The sequence below is a fragment of the Polyodon spathula genome, chromosome 3 (genome assembly GCF_017654505.1).
Source record: "Polyodon spathula isolate WHYD16114869_AA chromosome 3, ASM1765450v1, whole genome shotgun sequence".
Lineage (NCBI taxonomy): Eukaryota > Metazoa > Chordata > Actinopteri > Acipenseriformes > Polyodontidae > Polyodon > Polyodon spathula.
In genome coordinates this window covers 59,703,455-59,718,748 of record NC_054536.1, presented here as the reverse complement: position 1 = coordinate 59,718,748, position 15,294 = coordinate 59,703,455, and the positions used below count along the sequence as shown (strand labels likewise).

Here is a 15,294-nt window from a genome sequence, read left to right as displayed (position 1 = left end):
ATCCTACCCATCGAAAATTATACATTTTAAATTTGTTTTGTTTTTGACACAAATGTCCTATACACTGAGAAAACACACCCCAAAAAACCCCAAAGGACGGGGGTCTTTATGGAAAAACAGCATCCGGAAACCGTAATACACTACCGGTCAAAATTAATCTAACCTTATTCACAAACCTGTGTGTTGATGTCGATAGGTCAGTATGCATTAAGGTTAATAAGAAAAAATAAAAATCTAAAAAAAACAACAGAGTTTTGGAAAGAATCTGTTGAAGTGGGTCGAGTAGGTTCAGTTTCCAACTATGTCCTTGACAAAAAGAAGCTTTGTAAAAAAAATCAGCCACCTTAAAAATAATTACTCAAGCACAGAGTTATGGTCCCTTTAAGGGTCTATTTAAGATTTTTTTTTTTTTTTTTTTTTAATAAGAAAGTAATTATAGAGAAAATTTCAAGGCCATGGGGTACTAGCATATTTGAATTATCTAAACAGCAGCTGATCTATATTCTGAAGCTAGTCCTGCTGGTGCTTCCTCCCCCCAGGGGTGATTCTGAACCCTCTTATTAACATCATGCAGTACAACTAGTGGAAAGAGGCCCATGTTAGATCGGGTTCAGATCTGAGTTTTAACGCATGAGTATTAAGTTCTGCTGCAGTTTATATTCTTGAAGCCTCATCATTTTAAGGGCAAAGATTGACTTCTGGTATGCTCAGTGTCATTTCACAGATTCAGTCAATTCAACTGTATGGAATACTTTATATTTTCTACCTTAAAATGCCAAAAGTTATTGTTGCGGGATCTAATAATTAAAAGTTTATTTTGTCCCCCAGGGAAATTACAACGTACAAACCACTCTCCAGCAGGACTTCTGTGAGTGTGATCACCGGTGATTATTACGATGAACTTCTTCCAGCCCATCTTAATTTGGTAAATCTCTTATCTCTCTAAATATTGTGCTTAAAAATTCAACTATATACAACACATAAATGATTATTAGTGACAGACAGGACAATGCAGACAAACTGCTGTTGCTTGTAAGCAAGCGGGGTGACCATTTCAAAGTTCATTGTTATATTTTAATAATATAGACTGTCAGTGGAAATGACATGTTGTTGTATTTGAAGAACCATTATGATGACAAAGAGGCTGCTTTGTAATGTTCTCACTGTTTTAATGCAGTTGCAAATCCAGACTGACCCTGACAATTGGGTTTGAAGGGGTTTTTTGCCCCCTCATTAGTGCTCTGACATCAAGCCAGTGTTGGCGGAGATTTAGGGGAGTGGTCTCCTTGCACATCCCTCACTTTTACATTTTTTCCCCAATATGAATAAATACATTCCAATTACAGAATTAATCATTTAAATAATTAACAGAATAAAGGATCAACACACACCACAGACAGACATTAAGAATTAGGGTTAGCTACAGATGCGCTACCTGCTTAATAACGCGCTACATTAGATATATCAACAATCTAAGGCAAGCAGTGATAGAGGGAAAAAAAAGACACGTGCGCTACATGGGAGCAGAAGCAGAGGGATTGAGTGGGGACTACAGCTGAAACCGATGTAATGGAAAATAGACATAACAGTATTCACTAAAGCAGAATTAATGATCAATCGAGTAAAATTACTGTTTTCTGTACCCTTCTCGTGCTCAGAGTCGCGTGGGTTGTTTCCAAATTGCTAAATCCTTCTGTAAAAGCATGTGATCTACTGGAGAAAGGCTTGTAAAGCAGTACACATTGCCAGTAGATGGAAAGTTAATAAGCTAATCTCGCGCAAAAACTTCACCGTTGTGCAGGCGACACGAAAAAAGGTCTTTTAGGAAACATTCTTTTCTGCCCAGCAATCACCCGCTCAGAAGTGAGGAAGTTTTCTACATCTGTGTTTCTACACACAGCCGAACTTTTACCAACCGAAAAAGTTTTCATCTAATTTTCACGTGAGTTCAGGATCTGTGGAAACTCGGTCGGTGGTAGATAAATGTACCTTTTGTTGAGCAGCTTTGAATGTAGTAAGAGGCTGTTGTATTTCTACCTGCAATTTCTTAACATTACCACCTCCAGACTGGCCATCTTGCTCCTCGTCATATTTTTTTCAGCCACTTCACAGCTGTCTTGTAGGGGCTTGTCTGTTTTTTTAAAAAGTGCGCTAAGCTTTGGAATTTTTTGGACTAAAGCTGCTTTTGTTTCCATTTAGCAGCCCCACCTGATTAGTGACGGTTGGTAGCAAAATGTATGATTTACTTATCAGCGGCAGTTACAATACGTCTTTAATGCTAGCGTGTGCAAGCACACCATGGTACGTTAATTTATATATTCATGCTGCAGTTCAATGTCATAGGCGTTCCACTAAAAACAGACAGGTATTTGCTGCTCTTACAGTGATGTACATATGATACATATACATTCCAAGGCTCTGTAAATAAAACAAATGGAAGATGAAATATGTTGGATCGTAATTATGGGGCCCTAGTTTTCTGGGCGCCCTGGGCCCCGTAGGCCCGTCCTTTAATACGGCCATGTTTGTGATACAATTTTTTCCTCACTTGGAAATCATTGATCTAAATGGGGAAAAAAATACCTAACTGTTTCCTTCACATTTGCAGAATAAACAATGTTTTATAATTTTAGATAATACTTTTTTTCTTTTGTATTTCAGGCAGTAGAAAAGTTTCAAGAACAACTGTTGGCACAGACCTACCCATCAGCCAAACAGATTAAGATCCCCGGGGCTGACAGGAAAATGATTTACAAAAAGCCTTATGAAGTTAGTAAACACTTAAAGAAGTTGGTAAAACAAAAGAAGCCCAAACAGGAGAGTCAGTAGTTCATAAACTGATGATATGGCCATAAAATGTGTACCTTGGTGGACTGTTAATATGAAAAAAGAAAGGCCCAAAATGTTTATTGGTTGTACTTTTTTGTTTAAGTTAAAATGAGAACAGTATGGCGCTTGCATGCAGTATGTATAAATATTTAAAATCATTGGTGATTTGACACTTGTTTACAGTCTGTGTTTTGCTGTGTGTATATATAATGTTCATAAATGCATGTATTGGTTATGATGCTCCAAAACCAAAATGCTAACATTTTGCTAAAATTCAGAAATTAGTAAAACTAAACATTTTCATTTAATTGAAGATATTTGGAAAATGAAGTACTACCCCAACATTTTCAAGAATTTTAAAGGTGTTTGTCACTTACTTTGCTGTGTAGTGTTTCTAGAATACCTTATTCATTTTAATACTGTGACATGACTGGGTTTATTTTAATGATCTAAACAGTGGCATTCTTGATTTTTATTATATGCAGTTTGTCATAAAACCACGCTAAAAATGTAGATGTTTACAATCTCATTTGTTAAACTGCTGTTTTTCCTGTTCTTTACAACATATATCAACATTGAAATTTCCTTTCAGACATATACAAAACAATCAGAAATAAAACTTATTTAATAAAGGTAACCAATGTACTTTGTTTTAAATATCAAAATGCTGTTCATTCACTTGCCGTTATATTGATAACCACACTTGTTCTTTGATTGTGTGTAGTAAATAAAGTTTTTTATTAAAATATGTATAGTGGGTCATTTATTTGATCAGTTTGAAGTGTTGATTTCTGCTGCCATGAAGTTAACCCCTACAATATGCTGGGTGATGTGATAGAACCTTACTAAAACAGTATATGATTTGCTAAAAAGAAAAAACAGACCTTGGTTCAAAGATTCTGAGATGATGCATTGTGGATATGAGAATTGTGCATTAAGAAGTGGCAAGACAGTGATATACAGTACAGGCACATGTAAGAGCTCTAACCTGTCAGCCTGAATGATAAGACTGATGATTCATACAATAAATAAGTAGCCAACACCCATAGCCATGTACTGTAATGCTGAGTGCAGTGTAGGGGTATCTGCTCTACACTGTGCTTCATCTCCACTGTGCTTTTATCAGGAGAGTTTTTTGATGCATGTATGGTACTACAGTTTTTTTGCTATGTTGCATGAGAGAGTTTAGGAGGTCATACTCCAAGAAAGTCAAGGAGAGTTGGCTTATGAGATCCTTGGAATTGAGAGGAACAGTAGTTCCTTGCAGCAAGTTATCAGCGAAGTGCAATAACTGCCAGAGAAACTCTATACAGCGAGGATAGTTTGTGTGTTTTCTGGGTATTGGCGCAATAAAAGTAAATTGGCCAAAAACAATTAGTCGCGCACCAAAAATATTACAGGACATCCGAGTTTCATGACAATTAACTTGTTTTGTCAACATGTCAAATATACTAGGAAACACACTTATTGTGACATCTAGTTCATTTATATTAAAGGATTTATTTATGTTTTAAAATGGAACATTTGCCTGCAAAAAAGATCTTTTTTTTAATATATAAATATAAAAAAGGTTTGGTATGCATGGGGTTTAAAACTATACACTTCAGTTTGCAAGCCTGTTGTGTCTCTGTCAGTGCTACATGATTTTTCGAGTCAACCTCATCATTCTGAGATTCTGATCTTGATCTCTGAAAAATGTTTGTTTCCTGTTAGTGTAATGCTCATTATGGTCCCTATTGGCGCAAGGAAGTACAGTTCCTCTCAATACTGGTTGATGACAGTAACGCTATTTGTGGTCCCCTCTGGACAAAAAGGAACATTCATTTCTGAGAATTAGCTATGCTAAAGAATAGCTTATGTATTTGGTAAAAGTTATACATAAATTAATTTATAAATATTGAAATAAATGAATACATAAATCAATACATTTATTTTTCTTTATCTTGATTTTTTTTTTCACCATCATATAAACAACGCTATTTAATGTTATATAAAACGAAAATAAGTATTCATCAGTTGAATTGTATATTCGTGAAGGATTTTGTACATAAAGGTCATCATGCTTTTATATATTTTTACTTTAAAAAATATATTGTAAGGACCCGGACAATTGCTTTGTTGCAGGACTTGTCTGTTCAGTTTGTCTGGTCTGTCTTTTGTTACACAGTATTGTAAGGGGAACGAGTCATGCCGTTACTTAGCATGGGAAGGGGGAGTGAGTGAATGAGTGGGGAGAATGTGTGTTGAAAGTGCCAAGACTAAAACTTAGCATTATTATTTTGGTGCCGTGAATTCTGGCCCCTGACAGGAACTCTCCGTAGTTTCAAATAAAACAAACATTTTGAGAATTCAACACTGTTTCCCTGAGTACTACTTCCTAAGCATGAAAATGTTACAACATCTGTGCTTGAGTCACCCAAAACAAAGTGCTGGAATGCACTATATCATTTCAAAAACAGTTAAAAATGAACTAAGAATAACATACAGTAGAAGCCCGTTCATCCGAACAATGGTTTGTATTAGTGAGTGTTTTAGATGTTTCCAAAAACAGCAATACACGTACATATATTGCACTATAAAAGTTTGTTTAAAAATTTGTGTTTTTCTGACCTGAGCTTAATGCTGTATATAGTTACACCCCTGCTGTTTTTATGTATTGTTAATAAATACAGTAATGCACACTTATGTGGAAATATGGAAATTTAACCTGTCACTGTTATTTTTAGGCTTCTTGTTAACGACAGAAAAGTAGGACAGTAACCCATTACCCTTTTTGTCATACATTACTGTCAGTGGTGTAAATGGAAGTTTGGTGGAGTTGAACTGATAGATTGAACAAATAAACATGAACAGATTGATTGTTATTGCCCACCCACCGTTATTGTCTTTTCCAATGAGCATGCAGAGAAGTTGACGTGAGTTAGTTACCACACTCATAGACAACGCAAGTTTGCTGGCTCAGCATCCAAAACCCAGTGATGGCAATGTTCTTTGACACATTTTCACATGTGTGTGGTCAAATTCGAACATAGTTTGCGGGAGAAGAGTTCTATTTATTTTCAAAAAGGTTCCAAAAAAGTACATTCATCTTGTGACAATGGATACTGTAGACTGCCTTCCCTCCGGGAAAATGTGCTGAACAAATTGAAAGCTAGACGTACAGCTGGACTGCACACTAGCATACAAGTGAAAATAGGCTGTAAGCTGATGCTTTGGAAAAATATCCACATTGCCACTGGTCTCATCAATGGTGCAATAGGGAATCTTCAAGCTGTTTCGTATTATCTAGAAAACCCCATGATGGTGAAAACGATAACCATCCATTTTAATAATGGACACACACATACCTTTGAATGCTCCAGGTCAAAGTTTGAAATCATGGACAGGGCCTACATTGTTCAAGAGCAGTTTCCAGTCATCGGTGCTCACGCAATTACTATTCATAAATAACATAAGAGGTTACAAACGAGAGGAAGCCATTTGGCCCATCTTGCTCGTTTAGTTATCACTAGCTCATTTTACTGATCTCAGAATCTCATCAAGCAGCTTCTTGAAGGATCCAAGGGTGTCAGCTTCAACAACATTACTGGGGATTGGTTCCAGACTCCTAGAATTCTCTGTGTAAAAAAGTGCCTCCTATTTTCTGTTCTGAATGCCCCTTTATCTAATCTCCATTTGTGATCCCTTCTCCTTGTTTATTTTTTCCCAGTAGAAAAAGTCCACTGGGTCAACATTGTCAGTACCTTTTAGAATTTTGAATGCCTGACTCAGATCACCACATAGTCTTTGTTCAAGACTTAATAGATTAAATTATTTTAGTCTGTCTGCTTATGACATGCCTTTTAAACCAGGAATAATTCTGGTCGCTCTTCTTTGCACTCTTTCTAGAGCAGTAATATACTTTTTGTAGCGAGGTGACCAGAACTGAACACAGTATTCTAGATGAGGTCTTACTAATGCATGTCAAATTTTAGCATTACTTCCCTTGATTTAAATTCAACACACTTCACTATATATCTGATTATTTTGTTGGCCTTTTTTTTATAGCTTCCACACATTGCCTAGATGAAGTCATTTCTGAACATTTCTCAACATAATCTCCTAGATATTTTTTCATAGATCCCTTCTTCAATTTCAGTATCTCCCATATGGTATTTATAGTGGCCATTTTTATTGCCTGCATGCAGTACTTTGCACTTTTCTTTATTAAGTGTCATTTGCCATGTGTCTGCCCAGTTCTGAATGCTGTCTAGATCATTTTAAATGATCTGAGTTAATGGTTTGTAAATAACTTCTTTCATTTCCTTGAGTACTGTTGGGAGGATCTCATCTGGCCCAGGGGATTTGTTTATTTTAAGAGCTCATAGTCCCTTTAACACATCTGCCTCTGTTATGTTGAATTTATTTAACTCTTTGCGGTCCTATGTCGGACCTGGTCCGACATTACAAGTTTTCCTTTCCAGTCCGATGTTGGACCCTCTCTGACAGCATCAAAAAGGCGTTAAGCACAGGTCCCTGGTTGTTTTTTCCCTGGAAAAAGCTGAGAAAAGCTTTCAATGACTGAGAGAAGCCAAAAAAAAAAAGAAAAAACAGGTGGACTTGAGCAATACGCATAGTCCCTTCACCACAGACATAATATGGGAATAAACAAACAAGATAGCTGATTCCGCCTCCAGCACTCAAAGAACATTGTAGACATTTGCCAAGCTTTTTGAGATGTTCTAGTAATAAGATAATGACTTGGATAGCATTATTGAAGAGTTTGGTGATAAAACAAGTGATCAGGAGATGATAAAGACAGCGAACAAGGAGTGGGGCAGGGCTGGAGATGCAGTACTGAGTGTCCTGTTCATATGCAGTGCCTTTTAAACTGAATAAAATTACTTTTAAACGGTACATGTAAAATAAACAGCTCCTGTGAAAATAAATTGGACCTGATGCGCCTCACAGGCGCTGAATAAACGGACCGCAAAGGGTTAAAACTGGATAGGAACAGGTTGACATATGGGGCATGTTGTCCGTGTCCTCGGTAAAAATTTGTGAAAAGTAATCATTTAATATATTTGCTATGTTTTCCTCTTCATCTATGGTGTTGCCATTTGTATCTCTTAGACATTTTTCTTCATCCTTGAATGTTCTTTTGCTGTTAAAATATTTAAAAAAACCTTTTGGAATTGGTTTTAGCGCCTTTGGAAATGTTCATTTATATCTCTCTCTTGACCTTTCTAACTTCCTTTTTGACTTTCGGTGTACTTTGTTCTTGGTCCCTTTTAATTGCTCTGTAAAGTGCCTTTTTTCTCTGAATTTTTTTTAAATTGATCTATTAAACCATTTTGTTTTCGATTTTGATTTGTCTAGTAGTTTGCCCTTTTAAAATTGTAAACCTTAGTTTTAGTGGCTATTTTGGGGGTTTTAAAAAGCACTTCAAATGAGACCATGTTGTGATCTGAGTTTGCCAATGGTTCTCTGACACCTGTTTTAGTTACTCTGTCTTCGTTATTTGAAAAGACTAAATCAAGGTATGCTCCCCCCCATCTAGTTGGTGCCTTGACAAATTGCGTTAGGAAGCAGTTATTTGTCATTTCTACCATACAATTATGGCTGTCGTGCTCCCCACTGGGTTTTCCTATTTTATATGGAGGAACTTGAAATCCCCCATTAGTATGGCTTCTCCTTTGCTACACGCATTTCTTATGTCGTTGTATAACAGATTATTTTGCTTGTCGACTGAATTTGGCGGTCTATAGCATGCACCATTATTATACCTTTTTTAAATTCTTTTCCATTATTCTGACCCATATTGATTCTGCGTTGATTTCTTCTTCCAAATGTAACACCTGGGCTTCATGTGTAGCACTACCCCACCACCTCTTCTGTCCTGTCTGTCTTTCTTATTCAGTGTATACCCACTAATATCTAATATTATATTCGTCTCCATCACTCTTGGATAACCTAGTTTCTGTAACACCTATCACATTGTAATTACTTGTTAGAGCAGTAGCTTCAAGTTTTAACATTTTGTTTTTGAGACTTCTAGTATTTAGATATACATTTAATGGCTATAACCAGAGTTGTTGCCCTTGTTTTGATGTAGTTTTCTTTCTGTTTCTTTTTTTTGTTGATTTCCCCAGATTGGTTCCCTTTTTATTTAGGTGCAGTCCATCCCACCTGTATAGATAGTCTTTGTTGTAGAATGTAGTCCAATGTTCAAGGAAGGTGAAGCCTTCCTGTGTGCACGATTTCAGCCATGCATTTAAATTATTTATTTCCAGCTGCCCCTACGGACCTTTGCAAGGTACCAGCAGTATCCCAGAAAATACCACAGTTTTGGTCTTGTCTTTTAATTTCCTTCCTTGCTCTCTGAATTTGTTTTGTGGGGATCTTGATCTGTCTCTTCCAATGTTGTTTGTACCGATGTGCATGACTACTACCAGGTCCTCTCCTATTCGTTCTAGAGCATGACATTGAAAACAGTGATGGACCTTGATAACTTCAGTTTCTCCTATGGCCAGTTTTGTGGCACTTTCTACAGTTACTTCCTATAAACTTTGACCCCACCTGCATTAAAGCACTTCCATCTGCAGTTGCAGAGTACAGCAGGTTGAGAAGCCTGTGTGCCCTGAGTTGATAAGCTTGAAGGAGAATGTAGCAGGCTGGTAGGAAAGCCCTGCTATTTTAAAGTGTTTATATGTGGAGAATGAGTGTGGTGTCGTCCGCCACATTATTTTCTTTCTATTCTGTATTTGTTTTTTTAGAACAGGATTTCCCCCTCCGCCCGTGTGATATTGTATTTGTTTGTTGTATTTATGGCAGTGCGTTATTATTTAATGTATTTATATTGTTGTATATTTGTATGACGGCGAAGCATCATGTGTTTTTGTTACGGTTTTTGTATGTTTTGCAGCGTGGATAGGAAGCCCCATCCACACTAAAAACCCATGTATAAGGTGGCCATCTCCCGAATTAAGTGATTAATTTGTTGCTAATCGGGAGATGGTCACCTATATTAAAACTCTGCAGTTTTCTCTGCCGGGGGTGGGGTGTTTGATAGGCGGAACGAGAGCGGAGAGAGGAGAGAAATTAAAGAACTAAGGATCAGTGAAGGCAGTTGCTCAGCCAGACCTTAGCGTTTAGTGTTTTGTGTTCGAGATTTGTTTTTATTTAAAACCTTTTATTATTTTATTTATTTATTTCATTTTTGTTTAAATATTGGATTTGTTTTTGTTGAAATAAAACAGCGCATGCCTCGTCTTTTTTGCAACTGCAGATACCTTTTGTTGTTCTTCCTTCTTCTGGTCACCGGAACGCCATTTCCTGCCACAGAGACCGACACGCACAAGGGATCCATGGTGAAGGATCGTGTGTATTTCATACATCAAGCCCTCACTAAAGTTAAGGAACAACAAATGCTACCACATTCTGAGGGAACAGTTGCAGTCACACATTCAATCAGAGGCTTGAGCAACACTCATCTCACTTCCAGCTATGCAAACACCATGTTACAATGTCTTCTTCACTGCCAACTTCTGAGAGTCATTACAACAGAGTGAACAACGAGCTCTCAGGACTTTTGTTACCAACTATGATCATTTGCCATCCACTTCATCTCTCAGTACTGTGTAGATGTGCCACATCTTAGAAGAACCCTTCAGCAGAGTTCATCATCAAGATGTTGTTGAGTTTCTCACCAAATTCAGTCAATCTTTATTTTATATAGTGCCTTTCATAGTGGACCACCATTACAAAGCACTTAACAAGATGCATTAACAAGATAATCCATAATACTTTAAATACAGAGAAATGCATAATACATGCTATACAGTAAAAAAAAAATAATAATAATTGTGTCAAGCTTCTTCAGAAATATGTGATCTGGTTTCAGTTACCACAAGGCATGACATGCCATGTACTCAATGTTGATACTGGACATCAAATCAAGAGGTGGGGCATGTTTACTCTGTGCATGTACCTGATGTGTTTAGAACAACAAATTAATATGGAGCACAAGTGGACACCTATTGATGGTGGCAGATGTGACCACGGGCAAAAATCTACACTATTGAAACGCAAAGTCCTTCAGTCAGCAGGAAGAATGCTTGCAGTCCAGCTTATGGTTTGGCAAACCGAACCAAACGGGAATATCACAAAGCATCAAGATGTCAAGTTTACTGGTGTGCACAAGACTAAAATTAATGTGTACAACTGCAATTACAAATGATCTTCCATTATTATACACAAAGGAGATGGTGCGTCAGGACATTACGTGTGTGTCTTCTCAGTTCCTGACACTACAAAGTGGCACTGTAAATGACACTTATTGAAGTCAAACCATGGCCAAGAAATGCCAAAGGCATGTCTTTGCATTTCTTGGCCATAGTTTTTGGCCTTTTATCAACAGATATAATGCTTTAAGATTGGACCACATTGGACTAAGTTGATCAAATCACAAGATTAAGAGGCAAAAAAAACAGAATAATTTTTACAGTTAATATGTTGATGTATTTCACTTTAGCAATTCATATGCAAATGTAAGTTTGTAACCAAGTACAATGTTGGAAATGTACATCATTTTTTACCATTGTTATACTTTTGTACCAAAGTAAAAATCAGTAACTAGCAATAAGACTTGGACATGTCAGTGTTTTTTTACTAGCCATTTGCATAGGTAAGTTTGAAAACTATTAAAAAACTAACAAACCTCAAAAAAATAAAAATTAAAAAAATCACATCTTAAAACTTTGAATGCTTTGAAAATAGTCTAATATTATAACTGCACTGAAATGCTTTTGTCATTATAGCTCCACTTTAAATGGCTGGGCACGTTTTTTCACATTTCCAATGTGTTTTTGTTTCAGATAAAAAAAGACAGATTGTGTAGGTTAGCTACTGGGAGTAGTGAAAACCTTAAGCTTTTGAAAATACACTAAACATTTATAATCCACGGTCTTAAAATAGTCTAATCTTTTTAATAATAATAATAATAATAATAAAGAAACATGTTTAGTCATCCTGAAGATTGAGGTTTAATTATGACGCATCAAAATAAAAATTTCCAACAGTTCAGGAATTTTATTCCATCCATATACATGCATAGCAACAACGTTGCTGAGAAATAATGTCTGTCATAAATAGAACATTGGAATGACCATTTATTACATTAGTGTTTTTTTCCCATTGTATTCAAGAACAACTATCGATACTTCATTCTTGCAGTTTCATTTTTATGTAATACAAAACAAATCTGACTTGGTGTTCTTTTGTAATACTGCTTTTAGTAATGTCATATTTCTTTTAGAAAGTATTGCATTGACAGTTTTACAAAAATTGAGACCAAAGGGGATCAGCAAACGGAAATACAAGTACTATACAAGAACGCTGCCATCCTCATTAAAACACACATTTCTGAGTTTAAGAAAAAGACAGGGACAAACTGCCACATACATATGCAAAGCCCAGTGACCAGTGTATATGCTGAAATATAAAATGCAGGATTGTGTCTGGACAGTGGTTTAAGTCAAAATGACATTGAATTAAAGCTGCAAATTATATTTACGCATATACTAAAACTGCAACAGCAAATAAGATAGAAATACACAAGTGCTTTTGTAGCTACTTTGCCTAAAAATGCTTTTCTTGTTTTCTGTGACTATTGTATCATTGAATCTACCTTACACTGTAAACAATGTGTGCTACACAAGAATGACTCTACAATAACATTACAAACAACTTCTGATATAAAGTTTTCATTTAAATTAATATTACTACTGTTATTAACACTGATTGTAAAATAAATAAACATATGTGAAAGTGGCACCAATATTACACTTGATTTTTTACCAATGAATTGCATTAAATCTTAAAATGAGTTTGATTGTCCACAAGCAGCCTATAAAACTGGATGATGCACTATTCAACACACACACCATGTACCAAAAAAGGAGATTAAAATGTCATTTGACATGTTCTGCTGCATGTGATGAGCAATAAAACTTCTTGTGAGTTATAAAGTTTGAGAGATTGTTAAACTGGATATCACAGAGGCGGCAGTATTTCCCACTCCCTGTTGCCTGGGTTGATCCATTTACACCTTTTGTGATGCTGGGCAAAGGCTCCTCTGGTGACAATTTGATGGAAGGTGATACATTTTCATTTGCATCAGTAGGGTTTTCTGATACCCATGTTGGAGACGGATGACTGTCTTGTTGCTGGGAATTATGGGAGAGGTTATCCTGCTGCAAGTTAACTGTGACTGACCTGTCCTCTGGTTTAAGTCCACCATTAACTATTACCATGCCTCTGTTTTTAGGCAACAACGGCAAAGGCTCTTTGTTCAGATGGGGGCAACCGTTTGGGGCTGGTTGGTCTTTAGGAATGTCATTTCCTCCATTTGTGCTCTGATCCATGTCACTGATTTCACGCTGCACCACTAGACTACCTGTGATGTAATCACTCGGCTTTATCCCATAATATGGCGATATTTGCTCAGCCCCTTTAACTTTCTTTATTGCTCCAGGATAAAGGCAATGTGGGAGAAACAAACTCTTATTCTCTTCTTTTGCGGAAATCAGATGCGCGGCCTCGCCAAAGGCTTTGAGCCCAGGTAAGGTCCCTAAGTGCGCTGAAAACATGTTTCCGTTTTGAGTAATCAGCTTGGCATTCCCATTTTTCTCACATTTGACAGGACTCTTTTCATAGCTGTCATCAGTAGTATTGCCTTCACTTTTTATGTCCTGAAATATTGTTCGGTCAATGGTGCCACCCTCACTGAGTTGATGAGCTGTAACGGGACAGAAATTCTGTTTATGTGCAAGGTAGTTCTCAACTTTGTTAAAACTGATCTTGCAGACTCCACATTCGTGGTAGTCCAAAAGCCTTTTTGGAGAACTGCATGTGTTGTCCGGATGAGGGGAGGATTTTTTGCTGAGATCTATGGGAGCATCCAGGTCCTGGTGATCTAGTGTATTCCCTTTGGTTGCCAGAGCAGCTTTCGTAACCATGAGAGAGGTTTCAAGATGCTTTGGAACCAACTCAGGAAATACATCACATCTAGGATGGAATCGATCTTCAAGGTTCTCAGCTACTTCTTGAGAAGTGCAAGGGCTTCCCAATGTTGGTATGCCCAGAAAGCCTGTCTGTCCCAGCTGTGGCCTTTGCTCCTGATCCGGGAGACACATCTCGTACATCTTCCTGCGCTTGCGAGTGCGCATAGTCCTCTGCATCGCAGGCACTTTGTTCGCAGAAACACGCTTCAAAGGAGGGTCATGGCGACTAGCACAGTAGTACTGCTTGTGGACCATATATGTTTCACGGCGGCTGAAGGTTATATTACATGCAGCACACATATTCTTGTTTGGATCATTTTCTATTTCAGTAATAAAAGTGCTGGGACTTTTTACGTCCATTGGTTTTCCATTAAGCCTCTCATCATTGCCAGTCGGAGTTGGCGCTTTTTTAGTTGGCGTAGTAAGTTCTTTTTCAGGCCCTTTGCTGTTGGAGTTGATCACATCTAAAACTGATGAGTTCAAGCAGGCTGACTGAATAAGATGGCTATCAGGATCTGAAGGGTGGCACACAGCACTGAGTATATTCACAGAACTGTGGCCAGTATTAGGACTTACACCCTCAGGCACCTTCTCTGAGACACTGGAGAAATCAGGCGACTTGGCTATGTGTTGCCAACGGCTGTTGCAGTAGTGCTTCTTATGGACCAGATAGTTGTCTAAGTTGTTGAATGTGATATTGCATTCAAAACAGGTAGCCCCTTTTGGCATGAGAGGGCTGTAGATGACAGGAGGATAGTTGCCTCCACCGTGCCTTAATCTACGATGGACCAGTTCGGACATTTTAGCTAGTATCTCTGAAGCTTGAGGAACCACAGAGATATCCTGGGAGAAAGCAAACTGGGAAAGGAATGGACCCATGGGGAATGTAGGGCCCAAATTGGGTTGGACCGGAGATGATGCGAGCCTTGGGCTTGATGGCTCTGACTTGATTCTTGTGTATGAAAAGTTTGACTTGTTCACAGGATGTGCCTCATTCTTCTGAGTTGACAGTTTCTTTTCAGACTTTTCTAGCTCTGGGTCAGAGTTCACATCCTTGTGTTGTGTACATTTGGGGCTCTGGAGGGCATCTTTCCTGTTTACCATGTCTGATCTTGCCAGTTTTTCTTCGCTGCCCCTCGGGGAGTGTTCGCTGTCATTTTCTCTGTGCATTTTGCTGCCGTGTCCATGTAACTCCTGATGCTGCAGGAGTTCCCTGTGGTTTTGGAAGCTGATATGGCAGTGATTGCATTTGAAGGCAGCATGAGACAGGTGAGAGAGGATGTGGTGTTGGAATGTAATAAGGGAGTCTGCTGTGTAGTTACATATTGTGCATTTCAAGCTGGCGCCAGGAGGGAGAGTCTCTTCCACTTTGACATCTGTGAAAAAGATAAAGGGAAATGTGTAAGTTTCTTTGCCCCATCTT

At 37.7% G+C, this 15,294-nt stretch overlaps 1 protein-coding gene across 1 annotated transcript in view; it reads right to left on the bottom strand.

Annotated features, from left to right (window-relative positions):
• Positions 1 to 11,824: 11,824 nt before the first annotated feature.
• LOC121313263 (zinc finger protein ZFPM2-like) overlaps positions 11,825 to 15,294 on the bottom strand; it is a 170,336-nt gene continuing 166,866 nt past the window's right edge. The window contains exon 8 of the mRNA XM_041245621.1: positions 11,825 to 15,247. Within this exon, the coding sequence (XP_041101555.1) occupies positions 12,780 to 15,247 (2,468 nt within the window). The 3' untranslated portion in view covers positions 11,825 to 12,779. The remainder of the gene's footprint in view (positions 15,248 to 15,294) is intronic.